This window comes from Oncorhynchus kisutch, linkage group LG2, assembly GCF_002021735.2.
Source record: "Oncorhynchus kisutch isolate 150728-3 linkage group LG2, Okis_V2, whole genome shotgun sequence".
NCBI lineage: Eukaryota > Metazoa > Chordata > Actinopteri > Salmoniformes > Salmonidae > Oncorhynchus > Oncorhynchus kisutch.
The window spans coordinates 75525274-75544945 of NC_034175.2; the positions used below are offsets into that span (position 1 = coordinate 75525274).

A 19672-nucleotide genomic window follows, 5' to 3' on the forward strand; every position below is an offset into this window, starting at 1 on the left:
CCACCACCTGGATTGTACAACATTTGCACATGATTGTTTTTGTAATTCTTCAAGCTCTGTCAAATTGGTTGTAGACAGCCATTTTAAATCTTGCCATAGATTTTCAAGCCGATTTAAGTCCAAACTGTAACTAGGCCACTCAGTTAAAAAGCAACAGAATAAGCACAGACATAAATCCTAGAGGAAAATCTGGTTCAGTCTGCTTTCCAACAGACACTGGGAGATGAATTAATCTTTCAGCAGGACAACAACGTAAAACACAAGGCCAAATATACACTGGATTTGCTTCACAAGACAACATTGAAAATAGACAAAATAGCATCATTCCACTTTGACATTATGGGGTATTGTGTGTAGGTCAGTGATACAAAATCTCAATTAAATCCATTTAAAATTCAGGCTGTAACACAACAAAATGTGGACAAAGTCAAGAGGTGTGAACACTTTCTGAAGGCAGGCAGGCAGTCTCTCTCTCTCTCTCCCTCTCTCTCTCTCTGTCTCTCTCTCTCTCTCTGTCTCTCTCTATCTCAGTCTCTGTCTCTCTCTATCTCAGTCTCAGTCTCTGTCTCTCTCTCTCTCTCTCTCTCTCTCTCTGTCTCTCTCTCTCTCTCTCTCTCTCTCTCTCTCTCTCTCTCTCTCTCTCTCTCTCTGTCTCTCTCTCTCTCTCTGTCTCTCTCTCTCTCTCTCTCTCTCTCTCTCTCTCTCTCTGTCTCTCTCTCTCTCTCTGTCTCTCTCTCTCTCTCTGTCTCTCGTCTCTCTCTCTCTCTCTCTCTCTCTGTCTCTCGTCTCTCTCTCTCTCTCTCTCTCTCTCTCTCTCTCTCGGGGGAGGAGGAGGAGGAGGAGGAGTTGATGAAAGTCTTTAGGTGTCCCTGAAAGGCTTCAGGGTTTATGTACGTGTGTGTGTGTGTGTGTGTTTCTCTCATTCAATCTGGAGAATGCCTACCTCCACTCCTTCCCTATCAGTCTGGTATGAGCTTGTTTTTTTTAATTGGACCAGAAATCATAAATTGAGTGAACAAATCATTATCTTCCAATCCAAATGGTGTGTTTCTTTCTCCAGGCCAAAGTCACATTGTTTGAAGCTGGCCATCAAGATGATGAAAGCTGTTGTTTACTTCTGGTGGTAGTTCAAACGATTGTCTTTGGGCAATTACCAATGACATTTCATCCTGTTTCCCCGAGGCCTGAGTCCTTAAAATTCCAAATTCCTGTGCCGGCGGAGTTGGAACATTAGTATTAAAGAATGTGGTGTCTCCATTGTCGAGAGCCAAACTGGCTGGACTCATTAGCACAGTTCCAGTAATGGGAGGAATCCCAGGCCACAATGAAGCCAAATACCTGATGGCTACCAATCATGCCCTGTCCCTCCTTCCTTCAGCTCACCATGGGAAAATATGTTTCTTCACATCTTCTGTTTCAAGGCCAGTTAGCCATCACGGGGATACTAATTTACAGAGTTGATTTGATTTATGTAATTCACAGTCGACATTACCATTTTTTTCTTAAAACACTAAATACTACATGCAATGAAAAAAGGTGCTAGCTTATAAGACATGACAGTTTACAATCACATTCAGTTGGCTCTGAGGAGGGAAGTTCACTCCCTCATGTCCCATTCAGACCAGGGGCACTGGGGGTTATTGATACACCCCCCCCCCCCCCCTCCTTCTTCATAAAATGATCTCCCTCTCTTCTGTTCTCCTCATATTTTCCATCCTGGTTTCACTATAATATAATGAATATATAATAATAAATATAATGATGCTTTTATCCAAAGCGACTTCGTCAGGCGTGCTGTACTTTTTTTTCTTTCTCTCAGTTTTACTCTACATATGGGTTGCCCCCCCCCCCCCAAGTGGGATTCAACCCATGACCCTCCGGTTGGCATTGCAAGTACCATGCTCTACCGACTGAGCTACATAATACTACAAAAATAATATTTATGTTAGGGTTGATTGGGTTAGAAATGTAGCGATGATGGGTGAGATGAGTGTCCAAACAGGACTCACAAATCATTCACTTTCCAGATTATTTAAATGGCACATTCCATAGTGTCTCCCAATTAGAAGCGCTGACACAGCACTTTGATGGTCAGCCTGTTGTACTCTTGTTTGGGAGATGGCTTTTGATCACCACAACAAAAGGGCAAGCTGCTTCAATAAAGGGCACTGACTGTCTTTTGTGAAAATGTGTGTGAGTCTTTTTTTCTCAGCTCGTTTTGGGATTTGCTGGTTGGTGACATGCCTCCCTCCGCCTGGCTCCTTATAGCGCCGGACCGGGTAGGGTTAGGGAGGTAGGAATTCTAGCCGAGTCGAATGGTACGGACATCGCCGACAGAGACCGCAAACACGGAGCACTCCTTTTAAACACGGTCTTATGACTAGAACCCGCTCAATCAGCTGGCTACTCAAGGAGCAGACAGGAGTAGCCAACAAACACAAGGACAGGAGAAGTGAGAGGGACATACGCGCACACAAGCTCCCCAGTGACAGTGATAGCAGACGTTTGTGGACATCGGATATTTGGCGATAACTGCCTGGAATTGGAACGGAAAACCAAAATAATTGTAGTCTTTCTCTGTACCTGTCTTCCAGGTACGTTTCTTGCAGGTGACATATTCATGATTAGGGCCATGATCAATTATAACAGACCTATAACTGCGATGAGATTTAACTTTAAAATGATTTCAGATCATTAAAGTTCCTTATTTATTGTCTTCTATGGTTTCCATTAGCTTGAGCTCCTTAAAATATGGATAGAATGTATAGGTTGAACATTTACGTTGGCTGATGTGTCAGTCGTGATCACTACAGGCTACAAATATTTATGGATTTATATTGAATTATAAGACTAGTGGTTTTTTAAAACTTGAACTAAATGATGCTTGCTTTTGATTGCAACTTCCAGATTTGACATGTTTTATTTGTAAAAATAAATCAAATAAAATGTTTCAGTATGAAATCTCGTTTTCAAGTGTCCCCAAAAAATTTAATAAAAAGGACTTAGTAACAATAATAATAACTACAGTCTAATAATAATAACAACTAAACAATAATAATAACTACAGTCTAATAATAATAACAACTAAACAATAATAATAACTACAGTCTAATAATAATAACAACTAAACAATAATAATAACTACAGTCTAATAATAATAACAACTAAACAATAATAATAACTACAGTCTAATAATAATAACAACTAAACAATAATAATAACTACAGTCTAATAATAATAACAACTAAACAATAGTAAAATACAAACATACATTAACGGCATAGAAACGTTGTACAATTACTAATAGGCCTACAACTAATATAAACTACTACTACAACTAATATAAAGTACTACTACAACTAATATAAAGTACTACTACAACTAATATAAAGTACTACTACAACTACTATAAACTACTACTACAACTAATATAAACTACTACTACAACTAATATAAACTACTACTACAACTAATATAAACTACTACTACTACAACTAATATAAAGTACTACTACAACTAATATAAACTACTACTACAACTAATATAAACTACTACTACTACAACTAATATAAACTACTACTACAACTAATATAAACTACTACTACAACTAATATAAAGTACTACTACAACTAATATAAAAGTACTACTACAAACTAATATAAACTACTACTACAACTAATATAAACTACTACTACAACTACTATAAACTACTACTACTACAACTAATATTAAAGTACTACTACAACTAATATAAAGTACTACTACAAACTACTATAAACTACTACTACAACTAATATAAAGTACTACTACAACTAATATAAAGTACTACTACAACTAATATAAAACTACCTACTACAAACTACTATAAACTACTACTACAACTAATATAAACTACTACTACAACTACATATAAACGTACTACTACAACTATATAAGAAGTACTACTACAACTAATATAAAGTACTACTACAACTAATATAAACTACTACTACAACTACTATAAACTACTACTACAACTAATATAAAGTACTACTACAACTAATATAAGTACTACTACAACTATATAAACTACTACTACAACTACTATAACTACTACTACAACTAATATAAAGTACTACTACAACTAATATAAACGACTACTACAACTACTATAAACTACTACTACTACAACTACTATAAACTACTACTACAACTAATATAAACTACTACTACAACTACTATAAACTACTACTACAACTAATATAAACTACTACTACAACTAATATAAACTACTACTACAACTAATATAAAACTACTACTACTACAACTAATATAAGTACTACTACAAACTAATATAAACTACTACTACTACAACTAATATAAACTACTACTACTACAACTAATATAAACTACTACTACTACACTAATATAAACTACTACTACTACAACTAATATAAACTACTACTACGACAACTAATATAAACTACTACTACTACTACAAACTAATATAAACTACTACTACAACAAACTAATATAAAACTACTACTACAACTAATATAAATACTACTACAACTAATATAAACTACTACTACTACAACTAATATAAACTACTACTACTACAACTAATATAAACTACTACTACAACAACTAATATAAAGTACTACTACAACTAATATAAAGTACTACTACAACTAATATAAACTACTACTACTACAACTAATATAAACTTCTACTACAACTAATATAAACTACTACTACTACAACTAATATAAACTACTACTTACAACTAATATAAACTACTACTACAACTAATATAAAGTACTACTACAACTAATATAAACTACTACTACTACAACTAATATAAAGTACTACTACAACTAATATAAACTACTACTACTACAACTAATATACACTACTACTACAACTAATATAAACTACTACTACTACAACTAATATAAACTACTACTACTACAACTAATATAAAGTACTACTACAACTAATATAAACTACTACTACTACAACTAATATAAACTACTACTACTACAACTAATATAAACTACTACTACTACAACTAATATAAACTACTACTACTACAACTAATATAAACTACTACTACTACAACTAATATAACTACTACTACTACAACTACTATAAACTACTACTACAACACTAATATAAACTACTACTACAACTAATATAAAGTACTACTACAACTAATATAAACTACTACTACTACAACTAATACAAACTACTACTACAACAACTAATATAAACTACTACTACAACTAATATAAAGTACTACTACAACTAATATAAACTACTACTACTACAACTAATATAAACTACTACTACAACTAATATAAACTACTACTACTACAACTAATATAAACGACTACTTACAACTAATATAAACTACTACTACAACTAATATAAACGTACTACTACAACTAATATAAACGACTACTACTACAACTAATATAAAGTACTACTACAACTAATATAAACTACTACTACTACAACTAATATACACTACTACTACAACTAATATAAACTACTACTACTACAACTAATATAAACTACTACTACTACAACTAATATAAACTACTACTTACAACTAATATAAACTACTACTACAACTAATATAAAGTACTACTACAACTAATATAAACTACTACTACTACAACTAATATAAGTACTACTACAACTAATATAAACTACTACTACTACAACTAATATACACTACTACTACAACTAATATAAACTACTACTACTACAACTAATATAAACTACTACTACTACAACTAATATAAACTACTACTACTACAACTAATATAAAGTACTACTACAACTATATAAACTACTACTACTACAACTAATATAAACTACTACTACAACTAATATAAACTACTACTACAACTAATATAAACTACTACTACAACTAATATAACTACTACTACAACTAATATAAACTACTACTACAACTACTATAAACTACTACTACTACAACTAATATAAAGTACTACTACAACTAATATAAAGTACTACTACAACTACTATAAACTACTACTTACAACTAATATAAAGTACTACTACAACTAATATAAGTACTACTACAACTAATATAAACTACTACTACAACTAATATAAACTACTACTACAACTACTATAAACTACTACTACAACTAATATAAAGTACTACTACAACTAATATAAAGTACTACTACAACTAATATAAACTACTACTACAACTACTATAAACTACTACTCTACTACAAACTAATATAAAGTACTACTACAACTAATATAAAGTACTACTACAAACTAATATAAACTACTACTACAACTACTATAAACTACTACTACACTAATATAAAGTACTACTACAACTAATATAAAGTACTACTACAACTAAATATAAACTACTACTACAACTACTATAAACTACTACTACTACAACTACTATAAACTACTACTACAACTATATAACTACTACGACAACTACTATAAACTACTACTACAACTAATATAAACTACTACTACAACTAATATAAACTACTACTTACAACTAATTATAAACTACTACTACTACACTAATATAAAAGTACTACTACAACTAATATAACTACTACTACTACAACTAATATAAACTACTACTACTACACTAATATAAACTATACTACTACAACTAATATAAACTACTACTACTACAACTAATATAAACTACTACTACTACAACTAATATAAACTACTACTACTACAACTAATATAAACTACTACTACAACAACTAATATAAACTACTACTACAACTAATATAAAGTACTACTACAACTAATATAAACTACTACTACTACAACTAATATAAACTACTACTACTACAACTAATATAAACTACTACTACAACAACTAATATAAAGTACTACTACAACTAATATAAAGTACTACTACAACTAATATAAACTACTACTACTACAACTAATATAAACTTCTACTACAACTAATATAAACTACTACTACTACAACTAATATAAACTACTACTTACAACTAATATAAACTACTACTACAACTAATATAAAGTACTACTACAACTAATATAAACTACTACTACTACAACTAATATAAAGTACTACTACAACTAATATAAACTACTACTACTACAACTAATATACACTACTACTACAACTAATATAAACTACTACTACTACAACTAATATAAACTACTACTACTACAACTAATATAAAGTACTACTACAACTAATATAAACTACTACTACTACAACTAATATAAACTACTACTACAACTAATATAAACTACTACTACAACTACTATAAACTACTACTACAACTAATATAAACTACTACTACAACTAATATAAACTACTACTACAACTAATATAAACTACTACTACTACAACTAATATAAAGTACTACTACAACTAATATAAACTACTACTACTACAACTAATATACACTACTACTACAACTAATATAAACTACTACTACTACAACTAATATAAACTACTACTACTACAACTAATATACACTACTACTACAACTAATATAAACTACTACTACTACAACTAATATAAACTACTACTACTACAACTAATATAAAGTACTACTACAACTAATATAAACTACTACTACTACAACTAATATAAACTACTACTACTACAACTAATATAAACTACTACTACTACAACTAATATAAACTACTACTACTACAACTAATATAAACTACTACTACTACAACTAATATAAACTACTACTACTACAACTAATATAAACTACTACTACAACAACTAATATAAACTACTACTACAACTAATATAAAGTACTACTACAACTAATATAAACTACTACTACTACAACTAATACAAACTACTACTACAACAACTAATATAAACTACTACTACAACTAATATAAAGTACTACTACAACTAATATAAACTACTACTACTACAACTAATATAAACTACTACTACAACTAATATAAACTACTACTACTACAACTAATATAAACTACTACTTACAACTAATATAAACTACTACTACAACTAATATAAAGTACTACTACAACTAATATAAACTACTACTACTACAACTAATATAAAGTACTACTACAACTAATATAAACTACTACTACTACAACTAATATACACTACTACTACAACTAATATAAACTACTACTACTACAACTAACTATACTACTACTACTACTACTAACTAATATAAACTACTACTTACAACTAATATAAACTACTACTACAACTAATATAAAGTACTACTACAACTAATATAAACTACTACTACTACAACTAATATAAAGTACTACTACAACTAATATAAACTACTACTACTACAACTAATATACACTACTACTACAACTAATATAAACTACTACTACTACAACTAATATAAACTACTACTACTACAACTAATATAAACTACTACTACTACAACTAATATAAAGTACTACTACAACTAATATAAACTACTACTACTACAACTAATATAAACTACTACTACAACTAATATAAACTACTACTACAACTAATATAAACTACTACTACAACTAATATAAACTACTACTACAACTAATATAAACTACTACTACAACTACTATAAACTACTACTACTACAACTAATATAAAGTACTACTACAACTAATATAAAGTACTACTACAACTACTATAAACTACTACTACAACTAATATAAAGTACTACTACAACTAATATAAAGTACTACTACAACTAATATAAACTACTACTACAACTAATATAAACTACTACTACAACTACTATAAACTACTACTACAACTAATATAAAGTACTACTACAACTAATATAAAGTACTACTACAACTAATATAAACTACTACTACAACTACTATAAACTACTACTACAACTAATATAAAGTACTACTACAACTAATATAAAGTACTACTACAACTAATATAAACTACTACTACAACTACTATAAACTACTACTACAACTAATATAAAGTACTACTACAACTAATATAAAGTACTACTACAACTAATATAAACTACTACTACAACTACTATAAACTACTACTACTACAACTACTATAAACTACTACTACAACTAATATAAACTACTACTACAACTACTATAAACTACTACTACAACTAATATAAACTACTACTACAACTAATATAAACTACTACTACAACTAATATAAACTACTACTACTACAACTAATATAAAGTACTACTACAACTAATATAAACTACTACTACTACAACTAATATAAACTACTACTACTACAACTAATATAAACTACTACTACTACAACTAATATAAACTACTACTACTACAACTAATATAAACTACTACTACTACAACTAATATAAACTACTACTACTACAACTAATATAAACTACTACTACAACAACTAATATAAACTACTACTACAACTAATATAAAGTACTACTACAACTAATATAAACTACTACTACTACAACTAATATAAACTACTACTACTACAACTAATATAAACTACTACTACAACAACTAATATAAAGTACTACTACAACTAATATAAAGTACTACTACAACTAATATAAACTACTACTACTACAACTAATATAACTTCTACTACAACTAATATAACTACTACTACTACAATAATATAAACTACTACTTACAACTATATAACTACACTACAACTAATATAAAGTACTACTACCAACTAATATAAACTACTACTACTACACCTAATATAAAGGTACTACTACAACTAATATAAACTACTACGACTACAACTAATATACACTACTACTGGTACAACTAATATAAACTACTACTACTACAACTAATATAAACTACTACTACTACAACTAATATAAAGTACTACTACAACTAATATAAACTACTACTACTACAACTAATATAAACTACTACTACAACTATATAAACTACTACTAACAACTACTATAAACTACTACTACCAACAATAGAACTACTACTAAACTAATATTAAACTACTACTACAACTAATATAAACTACTACTACTACAACTAATATAAAGGTACTACTACAACTAATATAAACTACTACTACTACAACTAATATAAACTACTACTACTACAACTAATATAAACTACTACTACTACACTAATATAAACTACTACTACTACAACTAATATAAAACTACTACTACTACAACTATATAAACTACTACTACTACAACTATATAAACTACTACTACAACAACTAATATAAACTACTGCTACAACTAATATAAAGTACTACTACAACTAATATAAAACTACTACTACTACAACTAATACAAACTACTACTACAACAACTAATAAAACTACTACTACAACTAATATAAAGTACTTACTACAACTATATAAACTACTACTACTACAACTAATATAAACTACTACTACAACTAATATAAACTATACTACTACAACTAATATAAACTACTACTTACAACTAATATAAACTACTACTACAACTAATATAAGTACTACTACAACTAATATAAACTACTACTACTACAAACCTAATATAAAGTACTACTACAACTAATATAAACTACTACTACTACAACTAATATACACTACTACTACAACTAATATAAACTACTACTACTACAACTAATATAAACTACTACTACTACAACTAATATAAACTACTACTTACAAACTAATAGAAACTACTACTACAACTAAATATAAAGTACTACTACAGACTAATATAACTACTACTACTACAACTAATATAAAGTACTACTACAACTAATATAAACTACTACTACTACAACAATATACACTACTACTACAACTAATATAAACTACTACTTACTACAACTAATATAAACTACTACTACTACAACTAATATAAATACTACTACTACAACTATATAAAGTACTACTACAACTAATATAAACTACTACTACTACAACTAATATAAACTACACTACAACTAATATAATATACTACTACTACAACTAATATAAACTACTACTACAACTAATATAAACTACTACTACAACTAATATAAACTACTACTACAACTAATATAAACTACTAACTACAACTAATATAAACTACTACTACTACAACTAATATAAACTACTACTACAACTATATAAAACTACTACTACAACTAATATAACTACTACTACTACAACTAATATAAACTACTACTACAACTAATATAAACTACTACTACAACTACTATAAACTACTACTACTACAACTAATATAAACTACTACTACTACAACTACTATAAACTTCTACTACTACAACTAATATAAACTACTACTACAACTAATATAAACTACTACTACTACAACTAATATAAACTACTACTACTACAACTAATATTAAACTACTACTACAACTACTATAACTACTACTACTACAACTAATATACACTACTACTACACTAATACAAACTACAACTACAACTAATATAAACTACTACTACAACTATATAAATTACTCCTACAACAAATATAAAATACTACTACTTCTAATATAAACTACTACTACAACTAATATAAACTACTACTACAACTAATATAAACTACTACTACTTCTAATATAAACTACTACTACAACTAATATAAACTACTACTACTACAACTAATATAAAGTACTACTACAACTAATATAAACTACTACTACAACTAATATAAACTACTACTACTACAGTGTATAAAATCGAGCACACAGCCATGCAATCTCCATAGCTAAACATTGGCAGTATAATGATCTTACTAAAGAGCTCAGTGACTTTCAACGTGGCACCTTGTTAGGATGCCACCTTTCCAAAAAGTCAATTCTGCGAATATCTGTCCTGCTAGAGCTGTCCCGGTCAATTGTAAGTTCTGTAATTGTGAAGTGGAAACGTCTAGGAGCAACAACGGCTCCTAGGGGGAACAACTCCATATTAACGCCCATGACTTTGAGATGTTTGACGAGCAGATGTCCACATACTTTTGGTCATGTATGTATGTGTGTATGTATGTAGACATATATTTAATAATAATAATAATATATAATACTGTATAATAACATTAACTCTGAATGTGGTGCAATTTCCTGGCCACAAAATAAGATTAATGAATTATTGGTTCATGAGGTTTCCATTTTCTGCAGGTCAACATTTCTCTTTAATTGATTGAATTGAATAGGGATGACAGCACCCCTCAACGGCACGTGGCCTTCTATGGAAAGAGCAGGCACGTGGCGGAGCTTAGGATAAGAGAGAGAGCCGGGGCAGTAATTGAACAAATGTTTCAACCATTGGAAGTGTTGGTTTTACAATGAAAAGTTCTTCCACGATTTACATCAAGACCGATTGATGAAATGTATCTTAGGCAGCACTTGATATCATCAGGGACAACAATGGAAATAAGTCATTGGATTTATTGTGCCGTCCCTGTCATAACGCTGCTTGCTTTTTAAACTGGCAAATAAATTAATAAATTTGAAACATCACAATTGAAACATCACAATTGAAATATCACAATTGAAACATCACAATTGAAATATCACAATTGAAACATCACAATTGAAATATCACAATTGAAACATCACAATTGAAACATCACAATTGAAATATCACAATTGAAACATCACAATTGAAATATCACAATTGAAACATCACAATTGAAATATCACAATTGAAACATCACAATTGAAACATCACAATAGGCCTTGGATTGTTATAAAGTTTTATAACCCGCCATTCTTTGCAGTGACCTCATCACTGCGGACCCGCCCACTCTGACATCATCAGCTCTATTTTTACCTTTGACCCTGCACCTCCAAGGCCATGCGTCGCCTGTCGATGACCTCACTATTCGTCTGCTTCTGGTTGGTGGGGAGCGGTCAGTGTGACGCCAGCTTTCAGGACTCCATGGGAGAGCTGCACACAGAGTTCGCCGTCAGACTCTACCAAACGCTCAAAGAGACGGAGAATAACTCCAACCTGATCGCGTCGCCGCTGAGCGTCTCGCTGTCCTTGGGACTTCTGCAGCTGGGCGCCCGCGGCAACACGCTGGCACAACTGGAGGCGGCGCTGGGATATGACGTCAACGGTAAGACCCTCCGCCACGAGTGGCCTGTGTGATCCAGCATTTACAACCTCTGACCCCTTGGAACACATGTATGCCAGGGTTGGCATGGATTCGAATCCGACCCATTGCCCTTTGGCTCACCCTCCCCATGTTCCCCATCTTTCACAATGTACTATACTTTCAATCAAATAGAACCTATTATAAAAGGAGTGGGACTTCCCCAGAACCCACCACCAAGCAGAGCCCCTAAGAGTTCAAAAGGCATCCAGAAGAGTGCAGTAGGTTACTGGGTGGTCAGACTACTGGGTGGTCAGGGTACTGGGTGGTCAGGTTACTGGGTGGTCAGACTACTGGGTGGTCAGGTTACTGGGTGGTCAGGTTACTGGGTGGTCAGGTTACTGAGTGGTCAGGTTACTGGGTGGTCAGGTTACTGAGTGGTCAGGTTACTGGGTGGTCAGGTTACTGAGTGGTCAGGTTACTGGGTGGTCAGGTTACTGGGTGGTAAAACTACTGGGTAGTCAAGGAACTGGGTGGTCAGACTACTGGGTGGTCAGGCTACTGGGTGGTCAGGTTGCTGAGTGGTCAGGTTACTGGATGGTCAGGTTACTGGGCGGTCAGGTTACTGAGTGGTCAGGTTACTGGGTGGTCAGGTTACTGAGTGGTCAGGTTACTGGGTGGTCAGGTTACTGGGTGGTCAGACTACTGGGTGGTCAGGGTACTGGGTGGTCAGGTTACTGGGTGGTCAGACTACTGGGTGGTCAGGTTACTGGGTGGTCAGGTTACTGGGTGGTCAGGTTACTGAGTGGTCAGGTTACTGGGTGGTCAGGTTACTGAGTGGTCAGGTTACTGGGTGGTCAGGTTACTGGGTGGTAAAACTACTGGGTAGTCAAGGAACTGGGTGGTCAGACTACTGGGTGGTCAGGCTACTGGGTGGTCAGGTTGCTGAGTGGTCAGGTTACTGGATGGTCAGGTTACTGGGCGGTCAGGTTACTGAGTGGTCAGGTTACTGGGTGGTCAGGTTACTGAGTGGTCAGGTTACTGGGTGGTCAGGTTACTGGGTGGTAAAACTACTGGGTAGTCAAGGAACTGGGTGGTCAGACTACTGGGTGGTCAGGCTACTGGGTGGCCAGGTTGCTGAGTGGTCAGGTTACTGGATGGTCAGGTTACTGGGCGGTCAGGTTACTGAGTGGTCAGGTTACTGGGTGGTCAGGTTACTGAGTGGTCAGGTTACTGGGTGGTCAGGTTACTGGGTGGTAAAACTACTGGGTAGTCAAGGAACTGGGTGGTCAGACTACTGGGTGGTCAGGCTACTGGGTGGTCAGGCTACTTGGTGGTAAGACTACTGGGTGGTAAGAAAACTGGGTGGTCAGGCTACTGGGTGGTCAGGGTACTGGTTGGTCAGGGTACTGGGTGGTCAGGGTACTGGGCGGTCAGGGTACTGGGTGGTCAGGGTACTGGGCGGTCAGGGTACTGGATGGTCAGGTTACTGGGTGGTCAGACTACTGGGTGGTCAGGTTACTGGGTGGTCAGACTACTGGGTGGTCATGTCACTGGGTGGTCAGACTACTGGGTGGTCAGGTTACTGGGTGGTCAGACTACTGGGTGGTCAGGTTACTGGGTGTTCAGACTACTGTGTGGTCAGGTTACTGGGTGGTCTGGTCACTGGGTGGTCAGACTACTGGGTGCTCAGACTACTGGGTGCTCAGGTTACTGGGTGTGTAGGCTTGTGTTCAAAGCCCATTACCAACACACCTTGTTCAACGAATCATGGTCTTAATGAGAAGTCGATTCTAAAGCAGTTTTAGTGCTGGGGTGGAACGAAACCCTGCATTTGTTTGCATACCCCTATTACTCTCCGGGACCAGTCAGTGGGGATGGGTGCCACAGCTGTTGATTGTTGGTATAACATGCTTTTCTGGTACAAAGACAGAGCACTTTAAGTAACATCTAAGTGTGGGGTTTATTGTGCTCTCCATTATTGTTAGTTCAAGTGTTTCTGGGTGTGTGCATACCATTCCTTTAAACTGGTGCTGGGCTATACCGTTGCTACGGGGCCCTGTGGGCCGGCTGGCCCAGGCAAGGTAGAGTAGAGTGGTGTCTGGAGCTCTAATACCTGACCCTGCTAATCTGATTATTCTGAGGGTAATACTGAGACTCTGGGGTCGAAAGGCCACCGTGTTACACTGCAATAGTGACAGCAGACACTAAACAAGTAGAGTTCACAAGTCATGGGAAGGACTTACTCCAGGCAGGGACATAATAACATTTTCTCTTGATTTATTTAGCATACTTGATTGAACAACAAAAAAAAGGTGCAGGTGGTAAGGTGTCAGAGTGAAGAAAACCAAGGGTGTTATACATGTGGTATGGATCTGGTGCCTCGAGTAGGCCGAAATGAACTTACCAATGCAGACCTGGATTAAATTGGCTTGGCTGACACCTGGTCTCTTTTTCACTCATTGATTCTAGCGGGAACCTTTCCACTTGGCCTAGCCACTGATTCCACTTCCTGTCTCTCCAGACATGCAGGTGCAGGACTTCCTGTTGCGGTCGCAGAGGGACGTGGGTAACTCCAGTCAAGGGGTGCGGCTCCAGCAGGCCTGCGCCCTATTCATCCAGACCGGCGTCCAGCTCCTTCCTGTTTTTACCCAGCATGCAGCAGCCCTGAGCAACAGCAGTCTGGTCCGAGCCAACTTCAGTCAGCACAACCAAACCCGCAGCCAGCTGCAACAGTGGGGACGCAACCACGGCACCGGTGAGCCGCTCCAGTCCGGTGGCAGCGGGGACCTGTTTGGGTCTGGCGAGGCCCAGGGAGAGACCTCGTTGTGGGCCAAGCGGCTGCAGATGGCCCTGGTCAACACTGTAAACTTCCGGGGAGTGTGGCAGAAACAGTTCCTCTTCACAGACACCCAGAACCTTCCCTTCACCCTGTCGGACGGCAGCACCATCAAGGTGCCCATGATGCACCAGGCCACAGAGGTCAACTTTGGTAAGTAGTAGTTTATTTTAAAGGGACCAAGTGCAATTAAAAGCACAGTCCAGACAGTGAAATATATATGCACCAATGTTCATTTTCACCCACAGTCCCTAGTGAGTACAGTACAGCAATAGTTTTCTGTCTGGACTTTTTTTTTGCTGCAGTTGAACTTGTCAGTTCATCCCTTACATACTTATCGATTCATTACCTACATACTTATCGGTTCAACACTTACATACTTATCGATTCTTTACCTACATGCTTATCGGTTCAACACTTACATACTTATCGATTCATTACCTACATACTTATCGGTTCAACACTTACATACTTATCGATTCATTACCTACATACTTATCGGTTCAACACTTACATACTTATCGATTCTTTACCTACATGCTTATCGGTTCAACACTTACATACTTATCGATTCTTTACCTACATGCTTATCGGTTCATCCCTTACATACTTATCGATTCATTACCTACATGCTTATCGGTTCAACACTTACATACTTATCGATTCTTTACCTACATACTTATCGCTTCAACACTTACATACTTATCGATTCATTACCTACATACTTATCGGTTCAACACTTACATACTTATCGATTCATTACCTACATACTTATCGGTTCAACACTTACATACTTATCGATTATTTACCTACATACTTATCGATTCAACACTTACATACTTATCGATTCCTTACCTACATACTTATCGGTTCAACACTTACATACTTATCGATTCATTACCTACATACTTATCGCTTCAACACTTACATACTTATCGATTCATTACCTACATACTTATCGGTTCAACACTTAGATACTTATCGATTCATTACCTACATACTTATCGGTTCAACACTTAGATACTTGTCAGTTCATCACTTAGATACTTGTCAGTTCATCACTTAGATACTTGTCAGTTCATCACTTAGATACTTGTCAGTTCATCACTTAGATACTTGTCAGTTCATCACTTAGATACTTGTCAGTTCATCACTTAGATACTTGTCAGTTCATCACTTAGATACTTGTCAGTTCATCACTTAGATACTTGTCAGTTCATCACTTAGATACTTGTTGGTTCATCACTTAGATACTTGTCAGTTCATCACTTAGATACAGTCAAATCAAATCATCAAGCACAAAACAACACAATTAGAGTTTTGATTCATAGTATAGTAGACATTATACAAGACATTGTAAAGTGTTAATGTTTAGTGCTTCTGCCTGTGCATTGCTTCCTCTCTGGGGATTTTAGCCTGGGTGTCTGTAAAGCACCTTGTGACAACTGATGATGTAAAAAGGGCTTTATAAAATAAATGATTTTATTTAAAACGGTCCCTCCCTTGGTTTCCCTCTATGTGCAGGGCAGTTCCGCACCTTGTCAGACCAGCGTTACACAGTCCTGGAACTGCCGTACCTGGGCCGCTCCCTCAGTCTGCTGGTGGCTCTGCCCAGTGACAGGAAGACACCTCTGTCCTCGCTGGAATCCCAGATAACACCCCGCGCTGTGGCCACTTGGGACACTGGCCTCCGCAGAACCAAGATGGATGTCTTCCTCCCCAGGTGCGCGTTGATCTCAATATGTACTTATCTGAACTTTAGTTATACCAGGGTAGTCACTACATATATTTCCTAATCTTCATGGTGTCTGATCTACTGTAGCATGGCAAAACAGGTGAATGATAGGATAATGGACTGGCTTTGACTTACAGGTTTAAAATGCAGAGTAGGTTCAACCTGAGGTTGGTTCTGCCGTCAATGGGGGTCAGAGACGCCTTCAACCCAATGGCAGCTGACTTCACTGGCATCTCAGGTACAGTACACTCATTCAACTGCCTTATTCTGGGTTTTTATATGAGATCCATTTGGCTGGTCCTAAGATGAGTTTGTGCATTTGCCTACTCCATTGTCAAACCAATGTTGTTTTTTTAAATGATAATTCCCTAAGGAACTGGCTGTTGGCCAGCTAACAGACTGGTACCCAGGCTAGAGAGCCATGTCATCCTCAGGACAGAGGACTGTCCAGGACTTACAGCATTGTGTTTGTTATCTCTCCACAGCAGAGGAAGGCCTGTATGTGTCAGATGCCTTTCATGAGGCCAGGATAGAGGTAACAGAGGACGGGACCAAGGCAGCGGCAGTAACCGCTATGGTGCTACTCAAACGATCCCGAGCTCCCGTCTTCAAAGCAGACAGACCTTTCTTCTTCCTCCTGCGACAAGTCAGCACAGGTAGGAGGCCTACCATACAAAAAATGGACAGATAGCTGACATGATCTGCGTGATCACTGACGTCACAGGGAGAGGAGGGCACTATTTGGGCGTCACCTTGTTAGTTTGGTCTTCTATTTATCATCTCTTTCTCTCTTTCTCTCTCCATCTCTCTCTTTCTCTCTCTCCATCTCTCCATTTCTCCATCTCTCTCTCTCTCCAGGATCTGTTCTATTTATGGGGCGTGTGATGAATCCAGCTGAACAGGCACCCTAGGACCCCCTCAACCACCCTGGGACCCCCTCTAACATCCTAGGAGCCCCTCAACCACCCTGGGACCCCCTCCACCACCCTAGGACACCCTCAACCACCCTGGGACCCCCTCCACCACCCTAGGACCCCATTACCCCCTCAACCACCCTGGGACCCCCTCCACCACCATCCTAGGACCCCCTCCACCACCCTAGGACCTCCTCCACCACCCTAGGACCCCCTCCACCACCCTGGGACCCCCTCCACCACCCTAGGACCCCCTTACCCCCTCAACCACCCTGGGACCCCCTCCCCCATACCTTACCTCATATTCAACCTCAACCATTCTAAAGATCTACTTTGACTGTATATAACAATATGAATATGTATATATGAATAGTGTGTAAATAGTATTTTTGTTGTCTCTTGGTGTCTTTGCTATATAAAACTGTTCAATGTAACATCTTCTGTTGTTCTGTTCTATAACGGTTCTGTACTTTGTCATGTATTTGTACTCTTTATGTGGACCCCGGGAAGAGTAGCTGCTGCGTGTGCAGTAGCTAATGGGGATCCTAATAAACTAAACTACCCGTATTTATTGGTGACCAACAAGAGGGTCAAGACACTTCAGGAAGAGGAACAATATTTTTGTACATTGTAAATAAAATGTTAATACTTTGTGTTTTGCACCAAAAATGTTTTGGTCAAGTTTTTTCCTGCAGCTGTATTATAGGCCTTCCACTTCCTGTCTGATGCATGGTGTCACTTCCTGTCTGATGCATGGTGCCACTTCCTGTCTGATGCATGGTGTCACTTCCTGTCTGATGCATGGTGCCACTTCCTGTCTGATGCATGGTGCCACTTCCTGTCTGATGCATGGTGCCACTTCCTGTCTGATGCATGGTGCCACTTCCTGTCTGATGCATGGTGCCACTTCCCGGCTGATGCACGGTGTCACTTCCTGTCTGATGCATGGTGTCACTTCCCGGTTGATGCATGGTGTCACTTCCCGGCTGATGCATGGTGTCACTTCCTGTCTGATGCATGGTGTCACTTCCCGGGCTGATGAATGGTGTCACTTCCTGTCTGATGCATGGTGTCACTTCCCGGCTGATGCATGGTGTCACTTCCTGTCTGATGCATGGTGTCACTTCCCGGCTGATGC

At 36.1% G+C, this 19672-nt stretch overlaps 1 protein-coding gene across 1 annotated transcript; it reads left to right on the top strand.

Annotated features, from left to right (window-relative positions):
• The first annotated feature begins 2120 nt into the window (after positions 1-2120).
• Positions 2121-19203, top strand: LOC109883565 (probable serpin E3). Its single transcript, XM_031801601.1, has 7 exons — positions 2121-2594; positions 12729-13070; positions 15571-16038; positions 17410-17608; positions 17758-17858; positions 18106-18276; positions 18479-19203. The coding sequence occupies exons 2-7, from the start codon at positions 12806-12808 to the stop codon at positions 18529-18531; spliced, it is 1257 nt and encodes a 418-aa protein (XP_031657461.1). The 5' UTR covers positions 2121-2594; positions 12729-12805; the 3' UTR covers positions 18532-19203.
• The last annotated feature ends 469 nt before the right edge of the window (positions 19204-19672 follow it).

What these genes read in the sequence shown, in the direction of transcription:
- LOC109883565 (XM_031801601.1), top strand. Translation starts at nt 12,806, where the DNA reads ATGCGTCGCCTGTCGATGACCTCACTATTCGTCTGCTTCTGGTTGGTG. An exon ending in GGCCACAGAGGTCAACTTTG is followed by an intron (nt 16,039 to 17,409) that starts GTAAGTAGTAGT and finishes CTCTATGTGCAG; the next exon opens with GGCAGTTCCGCACCTTGTCA. An exon ending in TGACTTCACTGGCATCTCAG is followed by an intron (nt 17,859 to 18,105) that starts GTACAGTACACT and finishes ATCTCTCCACAG; the next exon opens with CAGAGGAAGGCCTGTATGTG.